The 15334-nt window shown below is 45.0% G+C and overlaps 1 protein-coding gene across 1 annotated transcript in view; it reads left to right on the top strand.

The window, feature by feature from the left end:
* col7a1 (collagen, type VII, alpha 1) overlaps nt 1-15334 on the top strand; it is a 363650-nt gene that overhangs the window by 89008 nt on the left and 259308 nt on the right. The window contains exons 16-19 of the mRNA XM_060835829.1: nt 1769-1891; nt 3822-3965; nt 7013-7135; nt 13538-13681. Of these exons, the coding sequence (XP_060691812.1) occupies nt 1769-1891; nt 3822-3965; nt 7013-7135; nt 13538-13681 (534 nt within the window). The remainder of the gene's footprint in view (nt 1-1768; nt 1892-3821; nt 3966-7012; nt 7136-13537; nt 13682-15334) is intronic.

Here is a 15334-nt window from a genome sequence, read left to right as displayed (position 1 = left end):
AAGCTGCCAGAGGAAGTGGTGGAGGCTGGTACAATTGCAACATTTAAAAGGCATCTGGATGGGTATATAGATAGGAAGAGATTGGAGGGATATGGGCCGGGTGCTGGTAGGTGGGACTAGATTGGGATATCTAGTCAGCATGGATAAGTTGGACCGAAGGGTCTATTTCTGTGCTGTACATCTGTATGACTCTGACCTCAAGCATAGACATGATATGTTTCCTTTTCAAAATTCTGTCTTTATTGTTTTCTTTTAGGAGGAGTCTTACACACAACTGAACACTTTTTCCCCCATCACCAATCATCCACTGTACTTTGTTTTATCTATTTCGCTCCACCAGTAAATCACCCAACTGATTAATTGACACGCAATAAGGGCAATATAGACCATCAAAGGGAAGGGAGAGCGGGAAGAGGCTACATCAAAACTGAGTTGGAAGGAGAGAACGTTTTGTCCTTTGGGCACCGATTAAACCAAACTAACTAAATGCCAAATGACCAGACTCTTAAAAAGCAACGAGAACAAAAATAAACTTAGCAAATTGGCAGTAAAAGCTTGGGGACTGTTATACACTTTAGTTGTGTAAGCCCTGCACATTCGGTAATTACCTATAATATACAAAGGACCATGGCCACTTGAGGGAGACAGATGTTTGTACAACTTGGAGGGCCATATACTTTGTCAAAAATGGACCAAGGTAAGGAGGGAGGACTCTGTCAACTATGACAGCCAGTAGCGGGGATTGAATGCGTACTGTTGGCATCATTCTGCAGCATGCTGTAGCCAACTGAGCGACCCAAACCCAGCAGTCTGTCCTTTTTTTTTCCTCAGAGGGAACAAAACCTCTGACACTCCAGTTTTTTTTAATCATTTGTTCCCCCACACTACCACCTAACTGCTGTAGTGCTTATTTTTCCCTCATCACCCATGTTGCGTGTGTGCAGGTGTAAGACACAGTGAGAGACACAAGGTGCATGAATCTTTATTCAGTTTCCACCACCAGGAAGAAAGGAAACACCCGAGCGGCCAGTGACCAGCAGTGCCCTTCACATCAAAGGGCAATGCTGTATGATCAGTGAAGGGGAGGGCAGGGATTAAATCAACATAGACAGTCTGTCTTTATATGTGTTTCCTCATTTCCCCTCCCCCCCACCTTGTCTCAGTCCCAACCCTCGAACTCAGCACCACCTTCCTAACCTGCAATCTTCTTCTTGACCTCTCCACCCCCACCCCCCACTCCGGACTATCACCCTCACCTTATCACCCTCACCTTAATCTCCTTCCACCTATTGCATTTCTAATGCCCGTCCCCCAAGTCCCTCCTCCCTACCTTTTATCTTAGCCTGCTTGGCACACTTTCCTCATTCCTGAAGAATGGCTCATGCCCAAAACGTTGATTCTCCTGCTCCTTGGATGCTGCCTGACCTGCTGTGCTTTTCCAGCAACACATTTTCAGCTCTGATCTCCAGCATCTGCAGTCCTCACTTTCTCCTGGCTTTATATGTGCTCAGGGTACTCAGTCTATCAATGCTTTTCAGCTGTGTATTGTTAACCTTACAGTTAAGGTACCTTTAAAATTCAAATCACCATATCTGACTGTATAACAGAACTTCTCCTGAATATTTATTTTGCCTAAGTAGTAACACACATGTTCAATGAATGAATAAAAGGACTCAAAGTCCATCATCTTGGTACCATTTGGCTGAATAGCTCAGTGAGTGAATCTTTCAAATATCTTTGCTTTTCTCTCCAACCTGTACAACCTAAGCTACAGCCATTGAGCGTGTGACGGAACTCCGTGCCCTTGAGACTCGGAGTAATCTTATTCGAATAACCTGGCGAGGGGTGCCCCAGGCAACAGCGTACAAGGTCACGTGGAAGCGTGCTGACGGTAGGTCCCCTCACCTTCAGACCGCTTTACGGAGGTATTCCTGCTCCTGATAGACGCTACATGAATGTAGCCTTCATGCCAATATTTGGTGCCACCTTCAAGGTTTGACTTGGCTCAGGTCGGTGCTGGTGTTGAGGGCATGATGTTGGTGCTGTTTGCAGATACGATGGTAAACAGTGAGCCATTTTACCCTCTTGGGAAGATGGCATGGGGTGGTCTTTGAAGAAGAACAGGGTGTGGGGGAGGGTGCGGGGCTGGTGGGTAGATTTCTGTGGTGTGGAGACCAATTTCTCAATTGCTCAGCCAACATCATTAAAGCAGACAACCTGACCATTCTTCAGCTCCACCCGTGGGATCTCACTGTGCGCCTGTCAGTTGCCACAGTTCCTACCTTCTGTCAATGACCACACTTTGTAACGCCATTTCACTTGGAGTGTCCTGAAGGCATTATATAAATGAAAGCCTTTCAATCAGGTTGGGAGATAATCTACCCACCTGGGTACATTTTACTTTTGTTAATAATTGTCAATAAAGGTTGGTAGGTTCCTGACAGGCAAGGGGTTGAAAGGTCATCGTGGATAATTAGTAATATGGGCCAGCCTGATGAGCCATGATCTTGTTGAATGGCGTAGCAGAGTCGAGGGGCTGAGTGGTCTACTCTTGCTTTACATTTGTATGGTCACTGATTCGCTGACGTTTAACTGCCCTCTGAAAAGGCCTTAGCAAGCCACTTCCCAGGGCAATTAGGGCCAGCAACAAATGGATAACCTTCCCAGTGACACCCCCATCACATATTAAAGAATTCACACTCATCTGAATAAAGAGATTGCTCCCCACCTCAGTTCAAAATTGGCTGACCCATTTTGTGGGATTGAGGAATTTGAAGAGACAATGCCCGTGATGTGTTCTGGGAGGTCCTGAGCTGCTGCAAATTGCCGTGATAGATGGACATTTTTATTCCAGAGCCGATGGCCTATTGGTATTGTTGCGAGATTATTTAACCCAGAGTCCCAGGTGATGTTCTGGGGACCTGGGTTCAAATCCCACCATGAAAGATAGCAGAGTTTGAATTCAATTTTTAAAAATCTAGAATAAAGAATTAATGGTGTCCGTGAAAAACCAGTCTGGTTTACTAATGTCCTTTGAAGGAAGGAATCTGCCATCCATATTGGGTCTAGCCTCCATGTGACTCCAGACCCACAGCAATGTGGTTGACTCTTAAAAGCCCTCTGGGGAGTTATAATAAATGCTGACCTAACTGGTGATGCCAGCATCCTATGAATAAATAATTAGCCTTTAATTAATGACAGCAGGGTGGCTCAGTGGTTAGCACTGCTGCCTCACAGTGCCATGGACCAGATTAGATTAGATTTCCTACGGTGTGGAAACAGGCCATTTAGCCCAACAGGTCCACACCGACCCTCTGAAGAGTAACCCACCCCCTTCTGAATAATGTACCTATTGGGTAATTTAGCATGGCCTGCGGGAGGAAACCAGAGCACCTGGAGGAAGTCCACACAGACAGTCACCCAAAGCTGGCATTGAACCTGGGACCCCGATGCTGTGAGGCAACAGTGCTAACCACTGAGCCACCATGCTGCCCACATCTGGAAGCATTGCTACGTCCTCCATATGTCTGCGTGGGTTTCCTCCCACAGTCCAGTATGTGCTCGTTAGGTGGATTGGCCATGGGAAATTGCCTAATAGTGTCCATGAATTTATAAATTAGATAGATTGGCTTTGGGAAATGGCCTGTAGTGTCCAAGTATGCATAGGATAGGGGGATTAGCTATGGGGAATGTAGGGTCACTGGGGTAGGGGATTGTGTCTGTGTGGACTCGATGGGCCAAATGGCTTGCTTCTATATGGTAGGGACTTTGTGATTCAATAACAAATGATTAACATTTCGTTTATCCATCGTTGACATCAGGAACTGAGGAGAGCCAAGTGCTGAGTAGCTCCACCAATGTATTTGATGTCGAACGCTTGCAGCCGAATTCAGTGTACGTGATTGGAGTTTCGGCAATGGTGGGAAACAGACAGGGACCTCTCGCCACCGTCACTGCGAGAACTGGTGAGTGTCTAACTACCTCCTGAGTGATACATCAGGGCCAGGCCTGAAGGGTTGAAGAGCTGCTTGGGGTGACGTATATTGGTCTTTCAATCTCTGTGGAGATATCGTCATGGAAATTACAGACATTAAGCATTAAGCAAGACACTGTTTGGCCCACTACTCCAGTGCTAGCTCTTACAAAGAATGGAGCACTTTGTTTCAAGCTTCTGCTTTCTGTCTATTGCCCTGTAAGCTCCCTGTCCACAATCCTTTCTGAAATCATTAATGGAATCATTTCCCACCATCTTTTCTGACAGTTTGCATCGTTCCTGTTAGGAGGGATTGACATTTTTGCATGGAGTATTGGAGATGTTGCAGTTAAAACTCCTTCCTCATTAGTAACCCTGGCCCCAAATCTCTCCTCCTCCTCCCCACCCCCCCCCCCCCCCACCCCCTCCGCCGTTCCAGTTTTATTGAGATTAGCTAAGGACATTTTTCCAAAGAATTGAAATTCCAGGGAATTCCAAAGACCGCTGAGAGAAGAAATTCTCCGTCTCACCTTGGAAATTTCCCCCATTGTCTCACTTGGGATTGTTTCGAAACTGTGCTCCTGAGTTCTAGATTCACGAGCAACAGTAGGTGGGGTCTGGTCAGGTCAGGTTGGACTAATAATCCAGAGTTCCACGCCATTGCACTGAGTACGTGGGTTCAAATCCCACTACAACAGATAGTGACCATGAAACTATTGCTAAAATTGGACTATCATTGATTACCATTAAAAACTCCGAGGAGACAGTGAGGACTGTAGATGCTGGAGATCAGAGCTGAAAATGTGTTGCTGGAAAAGCGCAGCAGGTCAGGCAGCATCCAAGGAGCAGGAGAATCGACGTTTTGGGCATAAGCCCTTCTTCAGGAGAATCGACTTTTCCTGAAGAAGGGCTTATGCCCGAAACGTTGAATCTCCTATTCATTGGATGCTGCCTGACCTGCTGCGCTTTTCCAGCAACACCTTTTCAGCTACCATTAAAAACTTATCTAATTCACTCATGTCCTTTAGGGAAAGACATCTTACCTGACTTACATGTGTCTCCAGACCAACAATAATAGCATCGACTGTTAATTGCCCTCTGAAAGCTGTAGCAAACCCCAAGGAGCAACTAAGGATGGGGACTGTGTGCTGGACTTGCCAGTGTCAGTACATCCCCTGAGCCAATCGTTTTTAAAAATGTCAAGTTGTTTGGAATTATGATCATCTTTCATTCTGCTAAACCCCAGTGGGTATAGGCTCAGTGTACCTAATCTTTCCTCATTCCAGTAGATCTTCTCAGAACTGTATCCAATGCAGGTATCTCTTCTCTTCAATTGTAGAGTAAAGGTTTATGTATAGTTTTACGCTAAGAATAGCTACTGAGCATGTGCTGAAGGAGCTTTAGTGGGATCGCATGGAGCTGGGACTCAAATTTGTCAGGTTCCAACCACATCTTTTTTTACTATTCCCAGTACGTAGCTATGGTCAGTAAAGCCTGTTGATGTTCACTTACCAAGGATCATTTAGCAGCACTTGCCACTTCTACTACCTAGAAGGGCAAGGGCAGCAGATACACTGGAACACCCACCCCCTGCAAGTTCCCCTTCCAGCAACTCACATCCTGGGATGGAAATAAGAAACAAAGAACAATACAGCATAGGAATAGGCCCTTTGGCCTTCCAAGCTCGTGCCAATACGTTACTGTTCCTTCACTGTCAGTGGATAAAAATCTGAGAAGTCTGTTTCGAACAGCATTGCAGGAGTCCCTATGACACAGGCAAGAGGAAGTACGAGATAATTGGGGATGAGATACTAATGTAGGATGCACATCTCATGAATGAATCCAATAGAAACTGCGGTGAGTGTAGACCTAATCATATAGAGTCATAGAGCTGTACAGTATGGTAACAGACCCTTCCATCCAACTCGTCCAAGCCAACCAAATATCCTAAATAAATCTTAGTCCCATTTACCAGCATTTGGCCCATATCCCTCTAAACCCTTCCTATTCATATACCCATCCAGATACCTTTTAAATGTTATAACTGTATCAGCCTCCACCACTGTCTTTGGAAGTTCATTCCATACACTCACCACTCTCTGCATGAAAACATTGTTCCTTAGGTCCCTTTTAATCTTTCCCCTCTCACCTTGAAGCTTTGCCCTCTAGTTCTGGACTCCCCCACCCCAGGGAAGAGACTTTATCTATTTACCCCCTCCATGCCCCTCATGATTTCATAAACCTCTGTAAGGTCACCACTCAGCCTCCGATGCTCCAGGGATAACAGCCCCAGCCTATTCAGCCTCTCCCTGTAGCTCAAACTCTCCAACACTGGTTACATTCTTGTCAATCTTTTCTGAACCTTTCAAGTTTCACAACATCCTTCCAAAAGGAGGGAGACTACAATTACATGTCGCATTCCAGTAGTGCAATGACATAAGTAAGAAGTAATTTATGTATGGTCTCACCAAATCCAGTACCACAACACCATGGGCTGTGTGGTGTTGGTTTCTGATTTTTTGAGAGCAAACTGCAAAGTTTCTTGCCGTCCCATTTCCGCTGAAGCTGTTTGGTCACAAGGGGATGGTGGTATGAAGGTCCCATTGAGTTTGGATGGAGCTCTGATTGTGGAAAGTCTTCAATCTCATCAAGAGCTAATACCACCCCCTTCCCATTCATTGAAGTCAGTGCCAGGGCCATGGGTATGGGTGTGTGAAATTAGCAGAGAATCATTTACCTTCAAGGTGAGGATTCAAGTCTGACCAGACCGATGGATGAATCTTCTCAGAACTACCAAGGGAATTCAGTTGGGTTTGGTTCAATAGAGTCCCTGTTGACCATGTGCATTAACATTAACCAGTGTGAGAAATTTTACAAAGGACTCTCTGAAGCAAGTTCTAAAGGCAATTGATACTTGAAGAGAGTAGACGAGCGATGGATAGAAAATTTGGGAAGAGTAGCTTGGTGGGCTGTATGGCCTTTGGCTCTTTTGAAATACCAGCTGTTTCTTTGTCTTAAAACAACCTTTTCTTTCCCAAGAATCGCTCGTGGGTCGTGTGACGAACCTTCATGTCATCGAAACGCAGAGCTCCCGGATTCGAGTCAGCTGGGTTGGATTTGCCACGGCAACGGCATACAGAGTCACATGGCGCCGTGCTGATGGTGGGTATCCTGATGTTTTTGCTGTTGTGGGTTGGTCAATATCGTGAGCGTCCTGTTTGGACCATGTGGAAGACCTTCAGCCCTGCAGTGGCTTGGCTGCGATTCGTTCGCTGAGTCACATCGGGTTTACAGCATGGAAAGAGGCCATTCGATCCAACTGGTCTGTGTTGGCATTTATGGTAGACGCTGGGGCCTCATCCCAAATCTGTTTCATCTAATCCTATTGGTACATCCTTCTATAATAACAAAATGCTACACGTGCTGGGATTCTGGAATAAAAGTGTTGGAAAATCTCCACAGGCTGGGCCATGTCCATGGAGAGAGGAACAGCGTGATCATCGCAAACTGTATAATTTTGAAGTGTCATTTTTGTTTCAAAAACTCTATTTTTCACTCTTCACCGATGCTGATGGTGAGTTTTTCCAGAGCATGTGGTTTTTCTTTTAGCATGCCCTTCTGTCACTTCCTCCCTCATGGAATTATCAGTCACCTCCCCTCAGTGCTACCTCAGAGAGGTGACGGCCTCATGGTATTATGGCTGGCCTATTCGTCCAGGGACCAGGTCATGTTCTGGGCACCTGGGTTTGGATCCCACCATGGAGATGGTGAAACTTGAATTCAGTGAATGGTGACTGTGGGGGAGATTCCATCTGGTTCACTAATATCCTTCCCTGGTTTGACCTATATGGGAGTCCTGACCCACAGCAGTGTTGTGATTCCTAACTAACCTCTGGGCAACAAATACTGGTCTATCCAATGACCCTCTAATCCTGTGAATGAACTTATAAAACAAAAGGCCTGACTCCTGAGGAAGAGCCACTAGGCCCAACATGTTAACTCTGCTTTCTCTCTACAGATTCAGCCAGACCTGCTGAGCTTCTCCAGCAACTTTGTTTTTGTTTCTGGTTTCCAGTACCTGCAATTCTTTTAGTTTTTGTTAACAAGTAACTCACCTTGTCCACACTGTATGGGAACAAGCCCCACATTGTCTACATGAAGAGGAATTTCTCAAGGCCACGTTTGATTTATTAATGGCTAAATTATCTTCATAGTTTTGGTCTCCGAAAGAATCTGTAGAGAGAAAGCAGAGTTAACATGTTGGGCCTACTGGCTCTTCCTCAGGAGTCAGGCCTTTTGTTTTATATGTTCATTCACAGGATTAGAGGGTCATTGGATAGACCAGTATTTGTTGCCCGGAGGTTACTTAGGAGTCACAACACTGCTGTGGGTCAGGACTCCCATATAGGTCAAACCAGGGAAGGGTATTAGTGAACCAGATGGAATCTCCCCTTTATTTTACACAAACTTCTTTTTATTCATTTGTGGGATATGGATGTCACTGGCTGACCAGCATTTACTACCCACCCCTACTTGCCCTTGAAGAGACTTTAAAATAGTCGGTACAACTGAATGGCTTGCGAGGCCATTTTACAAGGTAATTGAGAGCCCACCACATTGCTGTGGGTCTGGAGTCACGTGAAGTCCAGACCAGGTAAGGATGGCAGACTTCTTTCCCTCCTGAAGGTTATCAGTGAACCAGATGGGTTTTCCAACAACAACAATGGTTTCATGGTCGTCATTAGATTCTTAATTCCAGATTTTTTTTGTTGAATTCAAATATCCCCATCTGCCATGGTGGGATTCAAAGCCAAGTCCCCAGAATGTTAACTGATTTTGTTAAACCTTTTTATTCCTAAAGACCTCTGTTAATAGTCTTCTTTTGAGAGAAAATTACTTCAGTCTGTCCTGCCTTTTCATAATGAGTATGTCCTCTGTTCTCATTTACATATCAATAACTTGAATGAGGGAATTGAATATTTGTCACCAAGTTTACATTGGGAAGGCAAGTGGTGTGGTTGAGACAAAGAATCTACAGAGGGTTATAGACAGGTTAAAGAGTCTACAGAGGATTATAGACCGGTTAAGTGAGCGGGCAGAAACTTGGCATCTGGAATACAATGTGGAAAACGGTGAGGTTCTGGAGATGAGTATAGGAGCTGATTATTATTTAAATGGAGAAGGACTGCAGAAAGCTACAGAACAAGGGGATATTGGTGTCCTCATCCAGGCATGCTAAAGTGAACAACTCCAAGGAGGCAGGGGGCATCCCATCACCAAGTCACCCTTTGTTTACATGTGCATTGTATGTAGGCTCTGAACAGCCAGCTCAGAGCCAGAACGTAGAATATCTTGTTTATGCCTGTCAGCCAGGGCTCCCTGATTGGCCCAGGATAGCAGCCCCAATCAAGAGTCTCATAGTCAGTGAGATCTACCTGGACCTGGTTCCAATCCCTGCAACTATCATCCAAATTCAATTGGGTAATAGAGGAGACAAATAGAATATTGGCATTTATTTCAGGAAGAATGGAGTATGAAAACAGGAAGTTGTGCTAAATCTATCCAAGTCAGACTATAACTGGAACACTGTGAACAGTTTGGGGTCCCTTATCTAAGGAAGGATTTGCTGGCATTAGAGACAGTCCAGAGAAGGTTCACTTGGACTGATACCAGATATGGAGGAGCTGTTTTATGAGGAGAGGCTGAGTAGGTTGGGCCTGGAAGAATGAGGGGAGACCTTATTGAAAAGTTCTTTGGGGACTTGACATGTTCAATGCAGAGAGGTTGTTTAAGCTTGAGGGAGAGTCTGGGGACAGAGGGCAGAACCTCACAATTAGGGCTTGCACATTTAAGACAGGAATGAGGAGGAATTTCTTCTCAGTGGGTAGTGAATCTGTGGAATCTCACAGAAACCTGCCGAGTTTGGTTTATTCTGTATATTAAGAGCTAAGGTAGACAGATTTTTAATCAATAAGGGAAACAAAGGTGATTGAGAAAAAGCAGGAAAGTGGAGTTGAGGAATCATCAGATCAACCATGATCTCATTGAATGATGGAGCAGACTTGATGGGCCAAATGGCCGCCTTCTGCTCCTCCATCTGCTTCCATTTAGGTTCCTCTTTGTGTATGCTCAAGGCCTTGAGTCAATCTGCCCGATATTTCTAACCATTTTCCAGTAACTGTTCTTCATAGATGAGCCTTGAGAGACCTTCATTATCTTTATAATTAGTAAGTGTCACCTTCAGAGAAAATCGAAAACTGAAGCCAGAATATGTTTTGTCTCGGTGTTGAGTCTTTATTGGTGATTCCTTGACCTTTGATGTGAGGATAAATTATTAAAACTCGAGACTCGGAGAGGGTTGGCAACACACCTGGGGAGATAGGATTGTTTTGGTAATGTCACTGGGCTAGCAATGGACTACAGGTTCATATCCACCATAGCTGCTGGTGGTATTTAAATGCCGTTTATAAATCTGGAAAATGAAGATATTCGCAGTGAGAAAACTCTGATGCTATCAATGATTTCTGTACAAAAAAAATCCATCCAGTCAGAGCATTGAGTATGGGAGTTGTGTCTGTAGAGGACATTGGTTTGGCCACTTTTGGAATATTGCGTGCCATTCTGGTCTCCTTCCTATCTGAAGGATATTGTGAAACTTGAAAGGTTTCAGAAAAGGTTTACAAGGATGTTGCCAGGGTTGGAGGATTTGAGCTATAGGAAGAGGTTGAACAGGCTGGGGCTGTTTTTCCTGGAGCGTCGGAGGCTGAGGGGTGACCTTATAGGGGTTTATAAAATCATGAGGGGCATGGATAGGGTAAATAGACAAAGTCTTTTCCCTGGGGTAGTGGAATTCAGAACTAGAGGGCATAGATTTATGGTGAGAGTGAAAAGATCTAAAAGAGACCTAAGGGACAACTTTTTTACGCAGAGGGTGGTACGTGTATGGAATGAGCTGCCAGAGGAAGTGGTAGAGGCTGGTACAGTTACAAAATTTAAAAAGCATCTGGATGGGTATATGAATAGGAATAATTGGGAGGGATATGGGCCAAATGCTGACAAATGGGACTAGATTAATTTAGAATATCTGGTTGGCATGGATGAGTTGGACGGAAGGGTCTGTTTCCGTATTGTACAGCTCTGTCATTCTATGACTCAATCATTCAATAATGTCCTTTTGGAAAGGAAATCTGCCGTCCGGACTTGGTATGGCCGACATGCAATCCCAATGTGATTGATTCTTAACTGCCCTCTGAAATGATTATGCAAGAAACTAGTTCACAGGCATTAAATGCTGATCTTGTCAGCAATCTCCACAAACTCTGACATACTGAAGTTCAAAGTCTAATTTTAGGAAATTCTCCTTTGATGTTAAGAAGAAGCCTCCGTTCTCAAATTGAAGCCTTTTAATTATCTCCAATGTTGATTATTCCTAATATTATTTATCCCCAATGTTAATGATCCTTAATGTTAATGATGCCAAATGTTGAATATCCCAAGAGTTAATGATCCCCAATGTTAATGATCCCCAATGTTGAAATCTCTAGTGTGAATGACCCCAAATGTGAATTATCCCTAATGTCGAATGTACCTGGTGTTTATGATCCCTAATGTTATTTATTTCCAATGTTACTGATCCCCAATGTTAATTGCTCCCCCATTGCTAGCTGTACTTAAAGCTCCTTGAGTCCTCAGTCTTGAAGAATGGGAATGACTTTGTTCATTTTAGTTCAAGTTTGTGGATGATCTGAAACTTGGAGACATTGTACACTGTGAGGACGACAGTGAGAGACTCCAAAAGGACATTGTCAGGTTGGTGGAGTAGGTGGATAGCTGTCAGATGAGTTTAATGTGGAGAAGTCTTAAGTAATGGCTTATGGTAGGAAGAACACACTCAGACAGAAGGCAATAGGAGGTGCAGGACCAGGGCGACCTGGGTCTATAAGTGCACAGATCATTGGTGTAAAGAGCGCCGTTAATAAAGTATAGTGTTTTCAGCCTTAGTAGAGACATAGAGTACAAGAACAAGGATGTTGAACTTGAATAACATACTTCTTAGACCTCAGCTGGAGTAATGTATAGAGTTGTGGGTGTCACATTACAGGGAAGATGTGGGCACACTTGGAGAGTGTGCAGAAGTGGTTTACCAGAATGGTTGCAGGGATGAGAAAGTTCAGTGATGAGGCTAGATTGGAGAGGTTGGAGCTGTTCACCCTCGAGAGGAGAAGGCTCAGAGGAGATTCGACAGAGGTTTGCAAAATCGTGAGGGCACTGGAGAGAGTAAATAAAGAGAAACTAATCCTGCTCCGACAAGGACAAAAGAACCAGAGAGCACGGAATTAAAATGATTCACAAAGGGAGTGAATGTGATGTGAAAAAAAAAATCTTCTTGCAGTGAATGTGCAAGATTGGCCTGGTCTGAATTGGCCTGCTTAGATTTAAAACTTTGAAGAGAATGTTGGATGATTATTTGAAAGGAAATAACATACAAGGGTATGGGGAAAGCCCATCTGGTTCACTCATGTCCTTCAGGGAATGAAATCTGCCTTCCACACCAGGTTTGAACTATACGTGACTCCAGGCCCACAACAATTGGGTTGACTCTTAACCACTGTCTGAAATGGTCTGGTAAGGCCCATGGTTCATGGGAAATGAGGGATGGGCAACAATGCTGGCCTTGTCCATAACATAATAGTGGAGACAGGGATATAGCAGACTCAGAGTTAGGGAGAGCCGACCATAAGAGATGAACCTCTACAATGCAAAGTAGAACCCAGGCCCATAGGCAGCAGGATCCATTGGAACAGAATTACAGAATGTCAAGTCTGAAGGAACAGCATATTCCATGGAGACAGGAGCTTGGCAAAAAACAGCTAAACTTTGAAATTCCTCACCAAACCCCTGCATCCCTCTGCCTCTCACTTTGTCACTTCTTAAAACTTGCTGTCATCCTATCTCTTTGTCTGGGCTTATAAAACTATAAGACATAGGAGCAAAAATTAGGCCATTCAGCCCATCGAGCCTGCTCCGCCATTCCATCATAGCTAATAGGTTTCTCAACCCCATTCTCCCACTTTCTCCCCATAACCCTTGATCCCCTTGACAATCAATAAACTATCTATCTCAGTCTTAAATATACTCAATGACCTGGCCTCCACAGCCTCCTGTGGCAGTGAATACCATAGATTCCCCACTCTCTGGCTGAAGAAGTTGTTTCTTATCTCCGTTCTAAAAGATCTTCCCTTTACTCGAAGGCTGTGCCCTCGGGTCCTAGTCTCTCCTACCAATGGAAACATCTTCCCAACATCCACACTGTTCAGACTATTCAGTATTCTATCCTTCAATTAAATTCCCCCTCAACCTTCTAAACTCCATTGACTATAGACCCAGGGTCCTCAAATGTTCCTCTGTGAAGCTTTTCATTCCTGGGACCATTCTCATAAACCTAATGTCAGATGTGTGATAATCTCTCTTCTAAAGCACCTTGGGGCAGTTTGGCACATTGTTGCGAATGCAGCTGTATGTTCCTGTATGCTCAGGTCTCCATCTAATTCGTTTGTCCCTCAGGTGTCAAGGACAGTCGGGTTCTGAGCAGAGATACCACCACCTTCGACATTGAGGGGTTGCAGCCCAACACGATGTACGCGATTGAAGTCTCGGGACTGGTTGGATCCCGAGAGGGAAACGTCATGACAGTGACTACAAAGACCAGTGAGTGTTGGCACAGAGTTCCTAGCCCCTTCATTGACTATATCACCATAGAGGCTCATTTGGGTCATTATTACTTTTTGGTGACCTTTATGTACCTTCACATTAAGTGGTGCCCTTTTTAGTTAACGGATTCACAGGATGTGGGCATCGCAGATCACACTGGTATTTATTGCCTATCCCTAGTTACCCTTTGAGAAGGTGGGGGTGAGCTGCCTTCTTGAACCGCTGCAATCCACCTGCTGTGGGTTGACCCACAATGCCCTTAGGGAGGGAATTCCAGGATTTTGACCCACCAACAGTGAAGGAACGGTGATATATTTCCAAGTCAGGATGGTAAGTGGCTAAGAGAGGAACTTGCATGGGATGGTGTCCCCGTGTATCTGGTGTCCTTGTCCTTCAAGATGGAAGTGGTTGTGGGTTTGGAAGGTGTTGTGAAGGAGTCTGGGTGAGATGCTGCAGTGCATCTTGTAGATGGAACACACTGTGAGTCAGTGGTGAAGGGAGTGCATATCGAAAGTGGTGGTTGTGATGCCAGTCAAGTGGGCTGCTTTGTCCTGGATGGTATGAAGCTCCTTGAGTGTTGTTGGAGCTGCACCCACCCTGGCAAGTGAGGAATGTTTCATCACACTCCTGACTTGTACCTTTTGGTGGTGGACCGACTTTGGGGAGTCAGGAGCGGAGTCATTTGCCCTAGTATTCCTAGCCTCTGACTGCTGTTGCAGCCACTGGATTTATATCGCTAGTCCAGTTCAGTTTCTTGACAATGGTAACCCCAGAGTGTTGAATGTGAAAGATAAGTGATGACAATGATTGCATGTCAAGGGCATGTCCACTTAATGGAACACTTCTCATTTTGAGCGCTATATGTCAGTACACAGTCGAGGGAGTGTGTCGTCAGACTGGGTCAGAAGATCATGGTTCAAGCCCCACCTGCTCCAAAGGTGTGTCCTAATGTGTCTGAACAGTTTGATTAAAAATGTAGAGAATGCAAGATCTGGAATGCATTGTCAGAACGGGAGCTGTGGGCAATTTTAATAATGGCTTTCAAAAGACAACCGGATAAATACATGAAAAGATTGTTGTGGAATTGGGACCAACTGGACAGTTTAAATCATAAAATCCCCACTGTGAGGAAGCAGGCCATTCGGCCCATCAGGGCCATACCAACCCTCAGAGCATCCCGCCCAAACTCAATACCCTCTATCCTATCCCTGCAACCCATGGCTGACCCATCCCTGGACACCGAGGCAATTTCCCATGGCTAATCCGCCTGCGCATCTTTGGGACGATACTGGAGCATCCGGAGGAAACCCATGCAGACACAGGGAGAATGTGCAAACTCCACACGGACAGCTGCCCGACGCTGGAATTGAACCCAGGTCGTGAGGCAACAGTGCTAGTTCTGTCAAAGTTATGATTGGCCAAATAGCAGGGTACAATTCCAAAGGTGCCTGCACTTTGCTCCAGCAATCTGCAGCACCCTCGGTCCGAAATCTCTCAGCTAAGAAAGGTCTCACCGGTCCCTCAGGGTGAGAATCTCAAGGGTGTTAGGGATGTGCAGATCATGTTACCTTTGCCACCAACGTGAAAACAGAACAGTGCATACACGACACAACCAGTATTGGCCTTTATAACAGCCTGAGAGCCCTGACC

Source organism: Hemiscyllium ocellatum, chromosome 14, assembly GCF_020745735.1.
Source record: "Hemiscyllium ocellatum isolate sHemOce1 chromosome 14, sHemOce1.pat.X.cur, whole genome shotgun sequence".
Classification (NCBI taxonomy): domain Eukaryota; kingdom Metazoa; phylum Chordata; class Chondrichthyes; order Orectolobiformes; family Hemiscylliidae; genus Hemiscyllium; species Hemiscyllium ocellatum.
This window is presented reverse-complemented; position numbering and strand designations above follow the sequence as displayed.